General features: G+C 37.0%; 1 protein-coding gene across 3 annotated transcripts in view; it reads left to right on the top strand.

The window, feature by feature from the left end:
* The window catches only part of FYB1 (FYN binding protein 1), a 157,925-nt gene that overhangs the window by 104,469 nt on the left and 31,398 nt on the right, over window positions 1-22,058 (top strand). For all 3 annotated transcript variants that reach the window (XM_012460041.3, XM_012460045.3, XM_012460043.3), the window contains exons 3-7: window positions 4,307-4,463; window positions 17,534-17,580; window positions 20,002-20,021; window positions 20,586-20,620; window positions 21,567-21,687. In XM_012460041.3, the coding sequence (XP_012315464.2) occupies window positions 4,307-4,463; window positions 17,534-17,580; window positions 20,002-20,021; window positions 20,586-20,620; window positions 21,567-21,687 (380 nt within the window). The remainder of the gene's footprint in view (window positions 1-4,306; window positions 4,464-17,533; window positions 17,581-20,001; window positions 20,022-20,585; window positions 20,621-21,566; window positions 21,688-22,058) is intronic.

Genomic DNA, 22,058 nt, shown 5'->3' with positions numbered 1-22,058 from the left:
GCAAGAAGGAATGCCATCTTTCCAGAGAATCTGGAACAAAGGAAAATCAGGAGAGCAAGATAGCAGGAGATTTTCAGTTAGAATGCAGGGCAAGTGGGGATGGTCAGATGGGGCATTCTCCATGTTCTTAGTAAGGTAAGAGGTAAAGTTATCTGTGGTACATGAGGAAGGGAAGGGCAGGGTCTGGGAATGAAAGGGATTACAACAACCTTTGCGGTAAATGTGAGAAAAGATCTCAGTGAGACTCAGTCCCAAGAAAGTCTGTGTTTAGTTAGGTGTGAATGACTGACTGTACATGGCCATGTAACCATAAGAGATTCCATTAAGTGTCCACCCAAATAGTTTTACAAACTACTTATGCAAAGTTCATCAATATAGACTCTGGCAGTGCCACGTAGTTGCTAGAGCTTTTCTTCTTGTTTGAATGGGCAATGCTATATACCTACACAGGCCCAGAGAAAATTAAAGTCTATGTGCCAAGTTGCCAATTCCATGGCTGAAATCTGAGACAGATACTTAATAATCCTCAAACAAATAAATGATGAACTTAAATAAACAATTTCCAAATTTCTTAAGTTAAAGTAACTTAGAAATCATTTTATTTGACACTCCTTAGCCTTGTGTGATCATCTTTATGTTTACACAATGCTTCTGACTTTTTAAGATGCTTTCACAAGTATTAGCTCATTTCATCCTTAAACCCCTTTGAAGTAGTTAGGGTTCGATTACTCCCATTTGAGAGATGCAGAAACTAGATCACATGGAGATTAAGTGATTTGCCAAAGACAAATACCTCTTTGGTGATAGAGCTGGAGATAAAATCAAAGTTTTCTAATGCCTGGTCCAATTCTAAGATATCCCAAGAAAACCAGAATAGAAATGCCAAGTCTAGGTCAGGGTTTTGTGGCATTTAAAAGCAGCGATATGGTGTAATGTCTTTGGATTTTTAAAGGAATCCATGGATTTAAAAGGAAATTGAGAACCAGATCTCCACATGTTCCTTACACCCCTCTGGACGTGAAGTCTTTAGGGACCTTCTTAGTCAAAAGTCACAAACATCAGAATCTATAGGGTAGATATCCTGAGTCTTCATAGATCTTTATGTTACCAGATTGTTATAAAAATATCTAGAACCACTATTTTTGACCAGCAGAAATGACTAAAATGCAAAGTTTGTGAAGTAATACAATTTCCATTTCCCATGAATATACCACCACCCTCGTTGGGTCCTCTCTGTTCATTTCCACCTCTTCTCTCCTCGCTGCTTCTTCCATTGCCCTCAAATGCACTTTTCTGTTTGTAGCATTTTAAATACTGACAAAATCTCACCATTTTGATTAGCCTGCATTTCCGTGAACCTGGAGCCGTTCTTCAAGGCAGGGCCAGATAACCACTGGGCACCCTCTGGCTCATGGAGGGTCCCTCCTGGACATTTCCTCATGGTAAAATGGCCCTGGTGCTCCGCCCATTCCGGCCTGCCTGAACACAGGCACGTGACTTGTACAAGATCTCTTCTAAACTTCCAAAATTAAAAAAGATGAAAAGTTTGAGTCAGAAGTTATTAACTTCCTACGTTTTGAGAAGTGTTTCTGTGTTCTAGAAGATATTGCAATTTCTCTCCTCGTTATTCACAATTCTCCCCATTTTTCTGTAACTGGTATAAACTGTTCCCTAATACAAATGCAGTCAATTTTCCTTAATTTTGTCGTTAGTCACTCAAGCTCCCACTTGACTTATTAGCAAGATGGTCTTTTCAGTTCCAGTACATCAAATCACAGATTATCTAGTCAATCCCCCTGAGCTTTGGGAGATGAGAACCGTAAGTGGATCAGAGTTTTAGGTGTTGGCTCTCAAATTGCACATTTCTAATTCTTAATGCCAACTGAAGTCTAAACTTGTTCTTTCCCCTTATTTCATATCTTCTAAGTCCTTTTAAGCTATTTTAAAATTCCCTGATTTCAGTTCTTGAGTGTTATTTTCCAGCCAGCTAGCATCAGTCATTCATCTTCAAGAGCCTCTTTCCCACTAGCTTGAATGTTCGTTCCCATCCCTGCTCTCTGGTTTCCAAAATCAAATTCTAAGGCATCTGAATTAGCATCCAGAACATCCCAATATGTGAGCCTTTACAGTCTCTAAAGCCAGGTCTTTCCTGCAGTAAACTGGAAACACTCATAAAACCACACTAAGAGGGAAAATACAAATCAAAAAAGCTGAACTTACACCCAGGTTGTAGGACAGTTTGCTGATGTGTCTATTTTAACTTACTAATAATTTTCATTTAATTACCTTGAGAAGCAGTAGAGCATAGCAGGAAGTGCAGAGACATCATAAAAAATTGACTAGAGTTCAAATTCTGGCTAAGTTTGAACCCCACCGTTACTGCTTACTAATTCTCTGAACTTGGGTAGTTTTATTAACTACCAGATGGAAAGTAGATAATAACATATACCCCCACAAGGCTGTATACAAAATAAATATGATTACATATGTAGAATGCCTAGTATGGCGCCTGGCAAAAATTATGTGATTACTTAATATTATTTAATGTCATTACTCCCAGATATTTTTATAGATTTATTGTTTCTATTTCTTTACTCATTTTACTATATTCATCCCCTTTCTTTCTATCAGAATAAAAACATATTTTTACTTTTGAGGATGTTGATATTACTAATTATATTTTAGTAAACTTTATAAAGTCCAGATTGAGATTTTAGAGTCAATCATTAGACTCTAATGTTAATGGTTAAACATTAAAGTAAGTCTAACTGGTTTTTTCCTCCAGAAAAACTAAGATGTTTTTCCTTAGAATTATTTTGTATACATGCAAATGTGTTCCTTGCAGTATTTGAAAGTGACCACATGTTTTGCAAGGCAAAGTGTTTCACTGCCACATACTACTGTAACATAGGAAGACTTCAGCGTATATTCTCCCAAGCTTGATGAGGAAGAGCGTACTCAGACATTTAGTTTAGCGCCTCATTAAGTCTTTCAGATTATCTCTGACTGCTTTCCAAAAGGAATTTTTCTTTAAAATCTAACCAGCCCCTTTCCATCTCTCACCCTGCTTTCCTCTGGTTTTGCTGTACTCTCAGGCAAGCCCTGCCCTGGCAGTGGTAAAACCTTGGTATTACCCTTGTAAGGAAATTTATAGTGAAATGCAGTGTTTTCTTTTGAAGTTTTTATAGAGAGGTTTGTTTGTTATGGTATATTTTTTAATGTATGGACAGGCAAAAGCAGGATTCAAAGCAGCCTACTTACATCCAGTTGGTCCAGTTAAGAAACAAAAAGATTAATATCCTTAATAAAAAGATTTTAGAAACCAATAAGAAAAGGAAAATGCTATTTTTGAAATAGGCAAAGTATTTGAATAGATAATACTATTAAAAGGAAAATGGTTATAAACATGAAAAAATTGCCTCATTCGTGCTCAAAGGCAGGTAAAATTAAAACGAAATGTTTGTCAAGACATTATCCTCTCTTCCTCTCAGAAAATCATCCCAAAATGAGAAAGAAATTCAAATTCCATTTTTAGAGAAACAAGGCAACCTGCATAATTCCAAAACCCAAGATATGACATCAAAAATCAAATGGAGGAATGACTGAGAGGAAGAGGATCAAAGCAAAAAGGGAAGATACAGAGACAAGTGATTCTAGTCACTATTTAGCAGATAGAACCTAGGAATATTTTGGGTACTAGCAATGGTATGCTGATAAATGTTTAACAACCAGGAAAAGCTCTGTGTGTCTGTGTGTGTGTATGTACGTTATGCATGTATACATACATGTAATGTATTTTATTGATATAAAGGATGAATAAGGCCGGGAATAGTGACTCATACCTGTAATCCTAACATTTGGGGAGGTCACGGCAGGAGGATTGCTTGCACCCAGGAGTTCAAAACTGGCCTGGGCAACATAGCAAGACCTCATCTCTACAGAAAGTATAACATTTTTTTAAAAATGTATATGAGTGTTATGGTGTATGCATGTAGTCCCAGCTACTCGGGCAGCTGAAACAGGAAGATCCTGAAAGCCCAGGAATCTGAGGCTACAGTGAACCATGATGGACCCACTGCACTCCAGCCTGCGTAGCATAGCAAGACCCTGTCTCAGAAAAGATATATAGCATACAATATAGTAATAATAATAAAATTAACATACTCTTTATTGGAAATTTCATACAGCCAATTGTTAATTTTTGCAAATACAAATTCTTGAATTTGTAGCCAACTATGGTTGCAATCAATAATCTTGTTTTTGAAGATTTTTCTTAATTCATGGTATCGTTTGCTTTGCTTCTTAGGTACTAGCAAAAACCAGATGCCTTACTCAACAACTTCCCTGCCACCACCTCCACCAGCCCATCCGGCCAGCCAACCACCATTGCCAGCATTTCACCCAACACAACCACCAGCCCCAAGCCTACCTCCCAGAAACATTAAACCTCCATTTGACCTAAAGTAAGCAAAAGATTATCTTGCCATTTCTTTCCCAGTCTCTTGCCATAGATTTTCAAACTATGCTTTGTTGAGTGCTGAGGGTTCCATGGGAAATTTCTGGGTCTACAAAAGCAGGCAGCTGGCAGAGAGAAGAGCTGGCCACGTTGGCAGTGCTCATACCCCTAGAATCTTATTTATCTGTTTTATGTTGGGTTTCCCCTTAAGCGTTTATTTGAAGAAAATTTCCACTGTTTTTAAAAGTTCTAAAGCTTTCTTGAGAACCACCAACTCCTCTGCTATCACATTCACCACCACCTCATCACCGTGTTTTTACTGACAGCCTGTGATGTGCCTGGCATTTTACATATATCGTCTTTATAACCTCATTGATTAGGTAGTATCATCATTATTTCAGATGAGGAATTGGAACTGTAGCTCTGCAAAGAGGCCAAGTAACTTCTCCAAGATCACAAAATAGTGTAGAATAAAAATTTCAACCAATGTTAGTCTGAATCCAGAGTAAATGTGCTTTAAACTACTATGCTAAATAGCCTCCTTTAATTAAAAAAAAATACAGAGTTTCTCTCATCCCTCAGAATTTTTGGCTGGGTGTTTAGGAAACTTTTATTCAAGCCTGCTCTTGCTTAAATGTTCTTAGATGGTATTTTTCAGAAATCTCAGCAGTGTATGGGTTGCTATACATGGGCTCTTTATCCAGGATTTAATAGAATAGTTGGTAAAGGAACAAGTCAGTGGCAGATTGGAATAAAATGAAATGTCATTTTAAGAAGAATATCCAGACAATGGCGAGCATAAATCCTTAAGACAAAATGGACTAGATATTTCCTTTTTTCTTGTAGAAAATTGCTTTACGTGATTCTCTTTTATCACAAATAATATCTCAATATATTTAGTAAAATTTGGTTTTTCTTCACTTAAATTCCCCTACCAGATTGATGTTCCTTACAACAAAAGTACTTAATATCCATAATCCATATAATGGAAACTGTTAATAACAATATTGGATTGACAGATTCCCTGAAATGCTTGATGACTACAATTTAGGGAAAAGATGGAAAACATATTTGTCATGGAAAACCACCATTATTTTTTTTTACTTTAATATGCTTTCTTAGGGGTTTAAGGATAGTAAGTAGAGGGTGTTAGAGCAGCTTCATGGCTATTATCTTATATATGACCTGCTTTGTGCATTTATATTAACAGCACACCCTTCTAAGCATTTGAATTTATAGATGTCAATTTAAAGCCTCTAATGCTCCATGATATCCAGCTGCTTCTTTTTTTCAAAAGGGAAAATGTGTGTAGTGAATGACTTTCACGCTCCCATCATAAAGCTCACGTAAATTCCACAATGAAGCAATATCTGGGTTAGAAAATTTTCCCCAAGTAGAGGAAGCTAGAAATGCATAGAGGAAATGAAAGCAAAATGGGTCTTGATGTTCAGGCTCAAAAGGTCATATTTCACATGAAGGGACAATGTATGGGGTACTCTGTAAGAAGAATTGTGAAAGATATAGGTGTTTCTGTGCTGCTCACAGCACCATTCCTCAAAACGTATACATGAATATTTGCCAAACATTCCCTCTGCCAACCTGCAAGCGTTCCTCCCGTTTCTAATCAAATACCACTCTCAGGTCAAGATCTGATAGATTTCCTTTACAGTCATGCAACAAATATTTTTTGAGCCACTATATTGTGCCTTTGTAATACAAGTTCAGGAAATATTACTAAACAAACGCAAAGCAGGGGCCAAGAGACTAAATAAATGAAAATAATAAACAGGGCTGGGCACAGTGGCTCCTGCCTGTAATCGCAGCACTTTGGAAGACCAAGGTGGGAGGATCACTTGAGCTCAGGAGTTTGGGAGCAGCCTGGGCAACATAGTGAGAACCTGTCTCTACTACCCATTTAAAAATTAGCAGGGCGTGATGGTGCATGCCTGTAGACCCAGATACTCAGGAGGCTGAGGCAGGAGAATTGCTTGAGCTCAGGAAGGCAACGCTGCTTTGAGCTGTAATTGTGCCACTGCACTCCAGCCTGGGTGACAGAACAAGACCCTGTCTCAAAAATAAATAAATAATAAACAGGTAAAGTATATGGTATTAGCACTTGATGCTTCCTGACATATTTCCTAGAGGGAAAATGGAGCTGAGTTAAGTACTGGAGGTGGAGTATGAGGGTGAGGTTGGGGATAGCATGTTGCTACTTGAGAGAGGTGAGAGTAGCTCCCTGATATTTAATTGCAGTTTCTGCTATTACTTTCAATGGCAAAAAATGCAATTACTTTCACACCAACCTAATAGAAAGTGATACTTGAGCAAAGATTCAAAAGAAGTAGGGGAGTTAGACATGAAGGAAGACTGTTCTAGGCAGAGAGAGCAGGGAGAGAGAGCAAGGGAAGGAACAGTAGGGAGAGTCATCTCATGTAGGAGCTTGTAAGCCGTGATAGGATTGCAGTGCTTATCCTAAGTGAAATGGGACCCACTCAAAGAATCAGAGCAGAGCAGTGACATTTTCTGACTTGCACTTTGTAAAAATCACCTTAATGGTTATGCTGAGAAGAGGCAGTACGTAGACAATTCTCAAAGCAGGGAAACCAGTTAGTCAGATGTTATGGAAATGCAGGCAAGATATGGAGTAGCACTGCCCAGGATGGGAACAGTGTGGGTGGTGAGAAGTGTGCATATACTGGGTGTATTTTGAAGGAAAAGACAACGGAATTTGGATTTAGGATATGAAGGAAAATGGGGATCTAGAATGGGTGGCTCCAGTGTTTTTGACTCAAGCAAACATAAGGATCATCCTTCCATCAGCCCAAGCACCACCATGGGGAGGCTGAAGATGTCAAAGGCTGAAGATGTTAAAATTACAACAAATCTAAAGATCTCAAGTGTTTTTATTTGCACATCTAGAATCGGGCAACACTTCGTTTCATAAAATATGATAAGTGTTCCAATGAGTGAAGCAGAGGAGGCTGGCTTTATAAACAAAAAGAACTGAAGAAGCAGAAACAAAGAACAAAAAGCGGATTGGTCATTTCAAAATTACTTTCCTTATAAGGCAGGTACAGGGAGCCAGAACAATAGAAAGATAATGGAAGTTAACATCAGCTGATTTCAGGTCACTCTTTATTGTAAAGATTAAAACAGAACTTAGTGACAGAAGTTGCCCTCTTTGGGCAACTAGGCCATTCTCTGTCTTTCCTGATTTCCCAAAAGGCCAGATGACAACTCAGTTTCAGTTTGGTGAGCATAGGTGTTTCCATTTTGATTTTCAGTCTGGTCTTCTGGGGCCCCTTATAGGAATTTAGTCCAAAAAAATGGCCTCCTAGATTTTGTTTAACAAAGGTGAGCACATTTTGTTTAACAAAGATGAGGTCATGGCTGTGTTAAGTTTGAGGTACCTTTTAAGCGTCCAATTGAGTAAGAAGTGGAGAGTCTGGGAAATAATTCTGGGTTTAAAATATAGACTTGAGAGAAGTAGGAAATATTTCACACTGAAAGTCATGGGGCTGGTTAAGATGACCAAGGAAGGGAGTGTAAACAGAGAAGAAAAGAACTGAGCTCTGGGGTACTGTAACTCTCTGAGACCTGGGAGAGGAGAAGGGGCAAAGGAGAATAAAAGGAGCAACCAATAAAGCCTGAGTCCTGGAAGGCCAGGAAAGGAAGCATCCAAGGAGAAGTCAGTGAGCAACTGTGTCAGGTGCTGGTGGAGACCAGAAAGTGAGGACTGTGGAGGTTAGTGCAGGGGAAGTTGTCAGGAGTGGTGGGGAAATAAGCCTGATTGAAACGGCTTTAAAAGAGAATGAAAGGAGAGGAATTGCACAGAGCAAATACAAACAACTCCTTTACAAAGAAAGGGAAAGCAAAGAAATGGGACTGTAACTGAAGGGAGAAATGAGATCAAAAGCCTTTTTAAAGATGGAAATAACAGCATGTCTGTAAGCTGATGGGAAAGATCCAGTCAAGAGGGAAAAAGGATCAGGATAGGGAGAGGGGAGAATTGCAGGAGCCCAGCATTAGAGCAGAGAGGAAGAATGGCTTCCCTAAGCTTTACACTTCTCCCGAGGTATAGACTGGAATCTCTAATTGGGATCAAGGAAGGAATTTCAGAAGACAGGGTAGACTTTAACATCTGCAGCCTGATCTGCCTACTCCTAAAGCTGTTCCCAGAAGTAACTTGAAATCATATCATTTAGGCCAGGATGTCTTACGAGTGTAAAAGACTTGAGACAGGCGAGAATCAGAAATCCTAAATAACTTTGAAAATAAAGTAGTTGAGGCCAAAGTTATATTGTATTTTAAATTGTATTGTTTCCCCACCTAGTGGTCAGAAATTAGTTTGTTACATTTTCTGCTATTTTTACTCAGGCATTTGAAGAGGAAATGAAATGGGTCAAAAGAGTATGTTTATCATTATTAATGTTCAAATCAACATCTTTTAGTGTAATACATTTTTTTTTTGAGAGAGAGAGTCTTGCTCTGTCGTCCAGGCTGGAGTGCAGTGGCGCCATCTTGGCTCACTGCAACCTCTGCCTCCCAGATTCAAGTGATTCTCCTTTCTCAGCCTTCCGAGTTCAAGCAATTCTCCTGCCTCAGCCTCCCGAGTAGATGGGATTACAGGTGCCTGGTACCACACCCAGCTAATTTTTGTAGTCTTAGTAGAGACGGGGTTTCTCCATGTTGGCCAGGCTAGTCTCAAACTCCTGACCTCAGGTGATCCACCCGCCTCAGCCTTCCAAAGTGCTGGGATTACAGGCGTGAGCCACTGCGCCCAGCCATTGTAATACATTTATTGGTATCTTTTCAAATTACAATTTTAACATCATAATTAATTTTTCATATGAAAACAGAATCAATGGTTGAGTATTTTGGCATATCAAACAAATTATATGGTTATTAATAATAATGAGACAGAAAAAGTGAAGTAATAAAAAATAATAATAATGGGAAGTGACTAAGGTGAGAAAAGGAAAGCTTCCACAGTTTTTGCCCTGAAATCATTCATAGTTATTTTAGGTATTTTCTTGGTTTTTGTTTGTGTGCATGTTTCATTTTTTTGTCTGCAAAACTGGAGGAAAAGTAAGAATTTACCGTTATAACCTTTTTATTAATTAGAGCTGCTAAAAATGTTCTGAAACTTGAGACTTGCCGTATCAGTAGTCCACTGCCAGTTAGTCTTCTCTCACGCCAGTTGGAAAGTGTTGACTTCAAGAAGTCAGTTTTCAAATTCCTTGTGGGTTAAATATAGGAAGACATGTTCCAAAGAAAAGGCCACAAGATTTTACTCTCAATAAGGGCAAGTATAGAACAAAGTTTAATGTGTCATGTAGATTTCTTCCTCCTTCTTTAAAGAAAAAAAAAACTTCTGATAATTAAAAGCTAAATGCATGAATAGGTGAAACCCTGTCTCTACAAATATATAATGATAAGGGTGGAGACAGGGGAGAATTGGAGGAGCCCAGCATTAGAGCAACAAGGAGGAATGGCTTCCCTAAGCTTTACAGTTCTCTCGAGGGTGTAGACTGGAATCTCTAATTGGGATCAAGGAAGGAATTTCAGAAGACAGGGTGGACTTTTCATCTGCAGCCTGATCTGCCTACTCCTAAAGGTGTTCCCAGAAGTAACTTGAAATCATATCATTCAGGTCAGGATGTCTTAAGAGCATAAAACATTCGAGACAGGTAAGAATCAGAAATCCTAAATAACTTTGAAAATAAAGTAGTTGAGGCCAAAGTTATATTGTATTTTAAATACACACACAAACACACACACACGCATATATATATTTAGCTGGGCATTGTGGCACATGCCTGTCATCTCAGCTATTTGGAAATTTGGAAGGCTGAGGTGGAAGGATACCTAAGCCTGGGAGGTCCAGGACGCAGTGAGCCATGATCTTGCCTTTGCACTCCAGCCTGGAGGACAGAGTGAGATCCTGTCTCCAAAAAAAAAAAAAAAAAAACCAAGAAAGCAAAGTTTAAAGGTCAACAGTTTTACATCTTTATATGTCAGGAAATAAAGAGCTAATAAACTTTATAAAAATGATAGTCATTAACTTTACTTTTCCTATTTAATTCTACGTGCTATAGCATAAAAACAAAGATGTATAGTGAGAGGACTTGTTGAATAGGCCTATTATCATAACTGGTAAGCTTTCTTTTCTTCTCCTTCACCCTCTTCCTCTGCTTAGTTTCCTATGCATTAGACTGTGGCTGGTTCCATTGTTTTTCTCTTAATCTCTCTATGGGGCTTTTCTCAATGCTTGGAACCCTTGGAGCAATTGCTGACAGTTTGATCTGGATTTACTCGTGACACCTGCACCTATTTCTCCTCCTCATCTCTTTTCCTTTTACTCTTCACCACCATTGCTATTATAATCTCTATTTAATATTTCTTGAATATTTTAATAATATACATCTTATGAATTCAGGCCTATATAAAGTGGAACTAAGATTCATATGTTATAATGTTGAGTCCATAAATAAATGTGTACAGGCAAACATTGTCTACACATAATAAATGCTTTGCATAAATGTGCAGACACATGTATGAATATGCTATGCAAATACCCTTCCTTTTAGAATTATTCGTTATTCACACAGGTGTTTTAAGAAGTAAATTACTTAAATCCGGTGATCTTTTTGATTTAACATCCTTTTCACCAACGATAATTTGCTTTAGTAATAAAAGTTAGGTTCTTGATATTACCGGAATATTGTTAATTCATCAAAAAAAATCAAAAGCCTATCATGACAGGAATTATTCTAATAACTTTCTAAAATGATAATCATCATAATAAATTAACTTGCGAAGTAACAATCCCTTTCCGTAAGGGGTTTATGGCTTGGTAGTGAAAAGAGAGACCTGAAGCAATTATCCTATAATTACAAAGGAATACAGAATAATCACTATAATGGATGGATGGATGATGCAGAGAAGCAATGCAATAATTAGGCTTAAGGAAGTCAAAGGCAACGTCACAGAGGAAGGAGTGTTTAAGGGAGGGTTAAAGAATGGAGGCAGGGTGCAGTGGCTCATGCCTGTAATCCTTGCACTTTGGAAGGCCGAGGTGGGCAGATCACCTAACGTCAGGAGTTCGAGACCAGCCTGGCCAACATGGTGAAACCTTGTCTCTACTAAAAATACAAAAATTAGCCGGGCATGGTGGTGGCACATGCCTATAATCATACATACCCTAGAGGCTGAGGCAGGAGAATCTCTTGAAACTGGGAGGCAGAGGTTCCAGTGAGCGAAGCTTGAGCCACTGTATTCCAGCCTGGGCAGCAGAGTGAGACTCTGTCTCAAAAAAAAAGGAACATCCTTAAAGAAAAGAACTTTCAACCCAGAATTTCCTATCCAGCCAAACTAAGCTTTATGAGCGAAGGAAAAATTAAATCTTTTGCGAACAAACAAGTACTTAGAGACTTCACCACCACCAGGCCTGCTTTACAAGAGCTTCTGAAAGAAGCACTATACATATAAAGGAACAACCAATATCAGCCTTTCCAAAAATATATCAAAAAGCAAGAACATTAACACAATGAAAAATTTACATCAACTAATGGGCAAAACAGCCAGCTAGCATCAAATACCAGTATTAAACTTATATATATTCTAATTGGATAAAAAGCCAAAACCCATCGGTATGCTGCATCCAGACTCATCTTACATGCAACAATACACTAAGACTCAAAACAAAGAGAAGGAGGAAGATTTACCAACCAAACAGAGAATAAAAATAAATAAACAAAAAGCAGGAGATGCAATTCTCGCCTCTGATAAAGTAGACTTTAAAGCAACAAAGATCAAAAGAGGCAAAGAAGGACATTACATAATGGAAAAAGGATTAATGTAACAAGAAGAGCTAACGATTCTGTAGATCAACGAGACAGAAAATTAACAAGGACATTCAGGACTTGAACTCAAACCCGGAACAAGTAAACTTAATAAACATTTATAGAACTCTCCACTTCAAATACACAAAACATACATTACCACCTCACACTTATTCCAAAAGTGACAACATAATTGAAAGTAAATCATTCCTCAGTAATCGCATAGCATATCATAGGTTTAAATGAAATATTGGTTGGCTGTTTGTTTGTTATTTTCTTCCCTTATTTTTTCCTGACTACATCATTAAGTATAATTATCGGTATAAAAGAGGTTTTCAAAACTCATTACTAAATTGCATTCTAGCCTGGGCAAGAAAGCAATACTCCCATTCTCTCTCTCTTTTTCTCTTTCTTTTTCCTCCTCTTCTTCATTCTTTTTTTTCTTTCTTTCTAAAAAAAAAAAGGAACGAAAAGAAAAAAGAATGGGAGGGCCACAAGCAGGAGATGCTGATTAGGATGGATTATTCCAAAGAAGGGAAGCATGGGCTGAGCATGGAGGAACAGAAAACCAGAGAGTATTCAGACAGCATGCGAGTTTAGTGTTAATATGTGAGAAGATAATGTAAGAAAAGGAACTATGAGAAATAAAGGTGTACAGGTCAAGGCTGATCATAAGAACCTGTATGCCATAAAAAGAGCTATGCATATTACTCCATACAATGTCAGTGTATTTAAATGTCTTAAGTATTTTCTTCTTTTTGAGTAATATTCAATCCATCAAAGTTAATAATGCAAAGGCCTATCTTACTTTAAGTACTTAAATTTATATTATATGACTTGTCATTTTATTTATACATCTAGTAATTTGTATTTAACTTAGAATTATTTTCAGGGGGATCTTTGATTAATGATCGGACAGCTCACATGCCTCAAACTAAATTCGTTCAAATCAGTAGTTCTGTTTATAAAGGTGGTTAATGAAACTTCCTTTGATGTTTCATATTGCATGTATATATTAACATATTTGATTTTATTTTTAAACATTCCAAATACCTGAATGAACACATTTAATCACCCCACTAAGCAAAATCCTCCCAAGAATTTAAATGGCTCTCATAAATCTATTAAATTGAACCACATCCAGTACCCTTAAATATCCAATAGCATTTGCAATTAGATTTTTCTTATACTTTTTAAGAAGTATATTTAAAAAAATTTAAGCATATAAAAGGCAGGAATAATAGTATAACGAGCTTCCATGTTCCCTTCACCAACTTCAACAACTGTAAACTCATGGCCAATCTTGTTTTATCTATACCCTCACCCACTTGCCTCTTATATTATTTTGAAACTAATACAAAACATAAAATTTCAACTACAAATATTTCAGTAGGTATTCCTAGAAAAATAGATTCTGTGTATTAATATAAAATATCAAGTCAGTGTTCTAATTTCCAATGATCTCTTACAATGTGTATGTGTTTTACGTTGTTTGAATAAGAATCCAAATTATTCACATCTTTGTTGGCATATATGTTTACATATGTTTTATGTTTTGTTATTCTTTGAGACAGAGTCTTGCTCTGTCATCCAGGCTGGAGTACAGTGGTACTTGGTTCACTGGAGTACAGTGGATCTTGGTTCACTGCAACCTCCATCTCCTGGATTCAGTAGATTCTCGTGCCTCAGCCTCCCTGGCAGCTGGGATTACAGGCATCTGCCACCACACTCGGCTAATTTTTGTATTTTTAGTAGAGACAGGGTTTCACCATGTTGGCCAGGCTGGTCTCAAACTCCTGACCTCAGATGATTCACCCACCTCAGCCTCCCAAAGTGCTGGGATTACAGGCATGAGCCACCACACCAGGCCCATTATTCTCTTTTAAGATATAGGTTCACTCCCCATGTCTTTTTTTTTTAATTATTTGCAATTATTTGTTGAGGAAATCAAGCTGTTTGTGGATACTATAGTTCCCCATCATCTAGATTTTGCTGATTACTCTCTATAATATAGCTATGTGTTCTTCTCTCCTCTGTATTTCCTATAAATTGACAGTGGGAGGTAGAGGTGGCTTGATCAAATTTAGTTCTTTTATTTTTTTGGTGTATTCTTTTATTAGGAACTGATAATGTTTGCTTGACTCTCCTTTTTTAATGTGAGCAGCCATTGACACTCAAAACCTAGACTCCTTAACATTTCAACTAAAATTTAGAAAGTCTAAACCACAAATTTTAAATTGATATGGCAAGTCTAATTGAATATTTACGTGCCACCATGCCCAGCTAATTTTTTGTATTTTTAGTAGAGACAGGGTTTCACCATGTTGACCGGGATGGTCTCGATCTGTTGACCGGGATGGTCTCGATCTCTTGACCTCGTGATCCACCCGCCTCGGCCTCCCAAAGTGCTGGGATGCCGAGGCGGGTGGATCACGAGGTCAAGAGATCGAGACCATCCCAGTCAACATGGTGCTAAACCCCATCTCTACTAAAAATACAAAAAATTAGCTGGGCATGGTGGCGCGTGCCTGTATTCCCAGCTACTCAGGAGGCTGAGGCAGGAGAATTGCCTGAACCCAGGAGGCGGAGGTTGCGGTGAGCCGAGATTGTGCCATTGCACTCCAGCCGGGGTAACAAGAGCAAAATTCCATCTCCAAAAATAAAAAAATAAAATAAATAAATAAAAAATAAAAATAAATAAATAAATAAATAAAGAATATTCACTGATGTAACAAATCTCTTAAATATTATAAGTACTTAAAAAATTTGAATGTATATATATTGTCCCAATGGTTATAAAACTTATTCCACAAATTGTTTTTACCAAGAGTTTAGCTTATTCCATCATGTCTATATTTAATTCTGAATGTTCCAAGAATGAAAAAGACTCTCTAAAGGAAACAAGCGTCTTGTCATGACCAATTTAATGAGTTAATTAACAGGGCCTTTATACTCACTCAAATAGAAAGCTAAGCATATATAAGTTAAATTTTTAATTTTCTATTTTTAAAGTGACTTTATTAGATTAACAGACTCTACCGAAGTTCACCATCTCAGGTAGAGACTGAGACAGATATCCATGACAGTTCTTCCTGAGTTACAGGTGTATCCATTTTATAGTTTTAGTGATAAAAAGGCACTTCCAATGTGGAATGGAAGAACTGGGAGATTCTTCCATTGGGGATTCTTTATTATTATATTATAAAGAATAGTTATACTATTATTCCTGCCTTTTATATGCAATGTGGATTCTTCCAATGGGGTTAGTTTTGCAACCAGCATCTCTTCTTCAAGTAATTAACTTTCCTAAGTCTTTAAGGAGTTTGACTATTGGACATGAGAGTAATATAATCTGATTTTTGTGTCTAGCAGGAAAGGGGAAAATGGAAGAGGGAGGTGAATTAGTATGGGGAACTTAATGATTGATTTGACATGAGACTGAAGATGAGTGAAAAAACAACAAATGAGTTGTGGTGTGATGGATATGTGAATTGTGGTGCCATCCAAAAAGAAAAGAAACCTAATTGGGAGAGCAGGTTTAGGCTGGGCTAAAAGGGAGAAACCTCAGTCTCTGAGATGTTAATATAGAACTGGCTGTAGAACACCCACTCAGAAGAGAAACCTGGGCTAGAGATTTCAACATGGAATTTGCCAACACTAATGTCATATATAAAGCTGTGGAGGTATAGAAAATCATTTATGAAGTGAAAAAAGAGAACCAAGACCAGAACACAACATAACATCATCATTTAAAAAGAAAGTCAAAAGAAAATAAACCACAAAGAAAATTGTGGAGTAGTGGCCAGAGAGACAAGAAGTGAGCCAGGAGCTATTTGTCATGGAAACAAACAAAGAAGTCTCAAAGAGGACAAAATGGCCAATACCATCAAGGGCTGGTATCTGAGAATCAGATGAAATTCAGAACACAGGTGCAGAGAGTAGGGAGAAGGTAAGGACGGGTGTAACTGCAGATGAGTTTGTGGGTTAAGGAAATGTATTTTCTCAAGAGAGTTCACACCTAATGACCTGTTTTATCAGTGAAATAAGAAACAAGGTCATCTGATTACAGGGAAAAGAGAGGAATGGCAGACTGAAGAAAGTGGTAAACATTTTTAATAGGTACGGAGAAGGACAATGCAAGAGAAGGCTGACTACAAAGAAAGAGTGATAGGATTGTAGAATAGCAGAGGGAGATACAGCTGAGATTGAATATCAATTGTTTGTAATGTCCAGAGTCAGTAAAATTGACAGCAATTTTCTCCAGCTGTGTTTAGGAATCAACCTGCGAGGAATAGAAAATATAAATAGTTATATACATAATTAGGGATTTGTGGGGCTCAGATATTGATAATGCTATTAAGAGCAGTTGGAGTGAAGCCATTGGAATGAAGCACCTTGGAGGACAGGGCGATAAAAGTAAAGCCAAGAAGAAACCATCTGGAGAAAAGGAAGGAGTCAGGAATTGGAACTATATAATTCCCTCTCTCTCTCTTTTTTTTTTTTTTTTATGAGACAGAATCTTGCCCTGTTGCACAGGCTGGAGTGCAGTGACTCGATCTCAACTCACTGCAACCCAGGCTCAAGTGATTCTCCCACCTCAGCCTCCTGAGTAGCTGAGATTACAGGTGTGCAGTACTATGCCAGGCTAATTTTTTGTATTAGGTCGGTGCAAAAGTAATTGTGGCTTTTACCATTCATTTTATGGCAAAAACCATAATTACTTTTGCACCAATCTAATATTTTTAGGAGAAAGGGTGTTTTGCCACGTTGGCCAGAATGGTCTGGAACTCCTGCCTTCAAGTGATCCATCTGCCTCAGCTTCTTCCCAAACTGCTGGGATTACAGGCATGAGCCACGTTGCCCAGCCCTAGATCTAATTCTTTTTTGTATATGTACCAAAGAACCAATCAAATGCCCTCATAATTTCAGGATTGAAGTGTTAATTTACTATCAATTTAGTGAAAAGCATATTATCCCCCAGAAGCAATGGATTAATTGTATGAGACTACTTTGAACGAATGGTGCCATGCTCAAGTTTCCCAGTTCTCCATTTTTTTCACAAAAGCAGCATAAATATAAGGCTAAAGCCTATGCTAGTGATGTTTGAAGCCTTAAATCAGAGCAAATGTTCAAGAGAAAAGAATAATTCACAAAATAATCCTTTTTCCCTTTTTCATTGTAAGGTGAACACCTACTTGTTCCATGTTCACTGTTTCCTATTTCTTGTTTTCAGAAGTCCTGTCAATGAAGATAATCAAGATGGTGTCATGCACTCTGATGGTAAATGGCAAAACATATTTTATTTATTTATTTGTAAAATCAGGTACAGAAGTTTGAGCTAATCATTTTTTTTTTTTTTGAGACAGAGTCTTGCTCCATCGCCAGGTGCCAGGCTGGAGTGCAGTGGCGCAATCTCGGCTCACTGCAACCTCCGCCTCCCAGGTTCAAGCAATTCTCCTGCCTCAGCCTCCCAAGTAGCTGGGACTACAGGCATGCACCACCATGCCCAGCTAATTTTTATATTTTTAGTAGAGACAGGGTTTCACCATGTTGGCCAGGATGGTCTCGATCTCTTGACCTAGTGATCTGCCTACCTCAGCCTCCAAAGTGAGCTAATCATTCTTATAGGCTTATTAATGGATCATTATCGTCATTGGTCTGTGCAAGACCCCTCTCTTGTTTTATTTGTTTATTCCTTTTTATCCTCATAACTCACTTCCTTTATCCTTGTTTCTGTTCCTTCCTACAGACAAATATTCTAACATATTTAATGTGTATGTGTGTTTGCACAAACTCCTCACATATTGTGACAAGTATGCATGTATTTAGTTCACGTAAAGAGTATATTATAGGTTTCTCTAGGTTTTTTGTACAATCAGCATAATGTGGTTTTGGGGCCCATCCATATCACCATGTGTTCTGTTGCTGTTAACAACTACACAGTGCTCCATGGTATACATCCACGTTTCACTTGCCTTAGACTCACTGGTACCACAAACGACAATGCAATGCACCTTCTTGTATTTATCCCCATATGGACCTCTCAGAGACTTTCTTTAAGATATATAATGGTTGCTCAGAGCTATGGAATACTTATATTGACTGAACATGCCCAGCATGCTCTCCAGAAGAGATCCATCTATCTACACTCTCATCAATCGGTCCCGTTATTCAGTTTTTCATTTTTTTCTTATATGTATCAAATTATGTCTCTCTCTCTTTTTTTTTTTTTTTTTTTGACAGAGTCTCACTCTGTTGCCCAGGCTGGAGTGCAGTGACATGATTTCAGTTCATTACAACCTCTGCCTCCTGGGTTCAAGCGATTTTTTTGCCTCAGCCTCCTGAGTAGCTGGGATTACAGGTGCATGCCACCATGCCCGGCTAATTTTTGTACTTTTAGTAGAGACAGGGTTTCACCGTGTTGGTCAAGCTGGTCTCAAACTCCTGAACTTGTGATCCGCTCGCCTCGGCCTCTCAAAGTGCTGAGATTACAGGGGTAAGCCACCATGCACAGCTGTCTCCTTTTAATTTCTAGATCTCTGCATACTCTTGAGTTTGAGCACTTTATTTGCTTATTAGCCTTTGTGGTTTCCTGTTCTGTAAGTTGCCATTTTTTACCTTTTGGCCATTCTTTTTCTTGGGATTGGTATATTTTTCTAGTTGACTTGTAGGAGTTCCTTTATATTACAGACATCAATGTCATGTCAACTTCAAACAATGCAAATATCTTCTCCCATTCAGTCTGTTGTCTATTAGCTTAGCCCATGCTGTCCTTCATTGAACATAAATAAAGTTTTATATAATCAAATTCATTAATTTTGCTTTGTAATTTATGCTAAGTTATTTAAGAAGTCCTTTTTCCTAGAAAATAAAAATGTTCTCATTTTTTTTTCTGTAGACTTTATCACATAACTATATTTAGGTCTTTTATCTCTTTGCAGTTCCTTTTGAGGAAGTGGTAGAAATCCAGAATTGTTGCCTCATGTATGGAGCCAGTTTTCTCCTTACTGTACACTAAACAATCCATCCTTTTCTCATTAATGTATAGTGCTACCTTTATATTGTATCAGCTCAATGTGTGTGTATGTGTATATTATGGCTGTGTTTATGTACATTTGTGTATATCACTGAATTCTCTGCTCTATTCCATTGATCTATTTGTCTGTTCTTATACCAACACTACACCATTTTTATTATTAATATTATTATATTATTGCTCTTAATATTAGATTATGTTTCAATGTTCAGTAATTATTTTTGATATTACAATGAACTCTTGAGCATTAAATTTTTTAATCCAATTAACTTGATTTGTTTGATACATAAAAACAAATCCTTGGGAACTAACAAGTAAAAAGGTGTGAAACAGTGATTTTTTTAATACACTGTGTTCCATACAAGCCCATAAAACCAAAGGACATCCCTTTTCATAAAGGGAATAGTGTATTAATTATTTCTTGGCCTTTGCATTATTTTATGAAAGCCAATGAAATGATTTTATAATTAAGTCACCAGCATCAAAAAAGCCATAGTAAAGATCTAAAGTATATATTTTATTTTTTATTTTTGTATCTTTGCTAAAGCTTAAGTTCTGTTAGATTATGAACTATTTTGAATATTATTATATTATATCCAATAATCTTATATTAAAGTGCTTCCTTATTACAAATGTATTAAATTTTATTTTTTTTAATCTTTTAGGTGCTGGAAATCTTGATGAGGTCAGATTTCTTTTCTTCTCATATTGTTAATATAATTAGAATATTTAACAAGTATTATGATTCACTCCCTGTTGGTACAAACCAAAACAATGAAAATTCTTATGAGTAAGGATATTTTTCCATTTCTAATCTTATTTCATCTAAAATGCTTAAGACATTACACACCAGTCATCACACTGACTCATTAGAATGCTGTAGTGCTGAACATAAACTTAAGTCTGACTGCACATCTGATTTATATAGCAAGATAGAAAAGAAAATAATTGTTTTTGCTTTCCCAGTCTATTCTAAGGAGAAAAGAAAATATTTTAAGCAAGCCAAACTTCCATACACTTAAATTACATAAACTGACAGATAGTTGTTTTACTGAGTATTTGAATTATTCTTTCAAAAATAATCACAATATGGTTCCTTTAAATATTTATTCCTCTGGAACATTTAATATGTGGTTCAAATTTTAAAAATTTATATTTTTGCCTTTATTTTAAGTCTAAGAAATGTAGTATGTGTACATTAACTTTTTAAATAATAAAAATTAATCATCTTCAATGGTTTTCTTTACAGGAACAAGATAGTGAAGGAGAAACATATGAAGACATGTATGAATTACATTTTTAACCATGGCAGTTTTCTTCAAAGATAAATATATATTTTGTATGAGGGAGAGTGGGTATATAAGACCACTGGGGGGAAGCTTGAATTGTTCAAATGACTGACATATAATAACTTTTATTTCAATTTAAAAGGCCAAAAATTATTTAGTTCTCTAAGAATTCTACAAAGGACTCTATTAAAAAGCTGTTGTGTGGGAGGCCAGAGATGTGCAGTCTATGAGATAAACCACAGGCAGGGAATCGGAGACAGGAATCTGGATTTCTTACTCTTAGTGTATCCTTGGGCAGATGAGTTAACTTCTGTTACACCTTCTTCACCTGAACAGACCTCCACCCACAGGGGTGCTATGAAAAATAATTTATCATGGAGCCCAGATGCCAAAGTATCTGCTGCTAAAGTGAAAAGATGTTAAAAAAAAAAAAAAAAAGAAGTTTTTTGGAAAAGAAATTTATTGGAAAGTGGGTGAAAGTAGAAATGAATATATTATCTTACTTTATCATATGTTGATCTCAGATATCTTAATTTTCTCTACCCAGTAATTATTCAACCAATTCTGACTCAAGTTTCTGAGCCAAGGTTTACATGTGTACCTGTGAATGCACAGGCGTGTGGCATATGAAAGAGAGAAAAAGAGATGGATTCTATTTATGCCAATACAACAAGAATGGGGCCTTTATAAATGGTGGCTTCAACTTGCTGGCACCAGTTGTCAGGGAAAGCTGAGCCTTTGGAAGGTAGCCTCAGCTGTGTGCCTCCTACTGGTTTTAAAAATAATCTCACACATTCTGGATTTTGACAACCCTTGGCTTTTTACGTTCATCCATACTTCAGATACCACCTTTTCTGTTGTGAGTAGAAACTTCTAGGTAGGGAGATCCGATGCATCAACACCTGCAGATGTGAAAACAACCTAACAATTTTTATTCATAGAGAAGCATCCAAAGAAAGAGAAAAGAAAAGAGAAAAGGAGGAAAAGAAGAGATTAGAGCTGGAGAAAAAGGAACAGAAAGAGAAAGAAAAGAAAGAACAAGAAATAAAGAAGAAATTTAAAGTAAGTGCTTGCTTGCTGATGAGTGAAAGAGTAACATCTTTCTATACCTTTCACACAAAAGGGGTACCATTCTGGAAACCTTACATAGTTGAAGAATTACTTACTCATTGTTTTCTAAAGAGTAATTATCTTCATAACAGTACTTTTTTGTCCAATGCACCATCTTATCCCTGAACTATATAATAAAATTTAAATAAAATATGGTGTTTTATAATTAGTGGGCACCCAGGAAATTTTATGTTGATTGAGTGAATGAATATTTGCTTCTTCAAACCCATCTTGGCTCTCCCCATAATGCATTTCTTATTATAATATAGCCTACTTATACCATGAGCTTAGCATTATACACATAAATATCCCTGTGGTTTGTT

This window comes from Aotus nancymaae, unplaced genomic scaffold (genome assembly GCF_030222135.1).
Source record: "Aotus nancymaae isolate 86718 unplaced genomic scaffold, 86718_ANA_hifiasm-v0.15.2.pri h1tg000014l, whole genome shotgun sequence".
Classification (NCBI taxonomy): Eukaryota; Metazoa; Chordata; class Mammalia; order Primates; family Aotidae; genus Aotus; species Aotus nancymaae.
The sequence above is the reverse complement of the archived record's forward strand: the minus strand, read 5'-3'. Positions and strand labels throughout refer to the sequence as shown.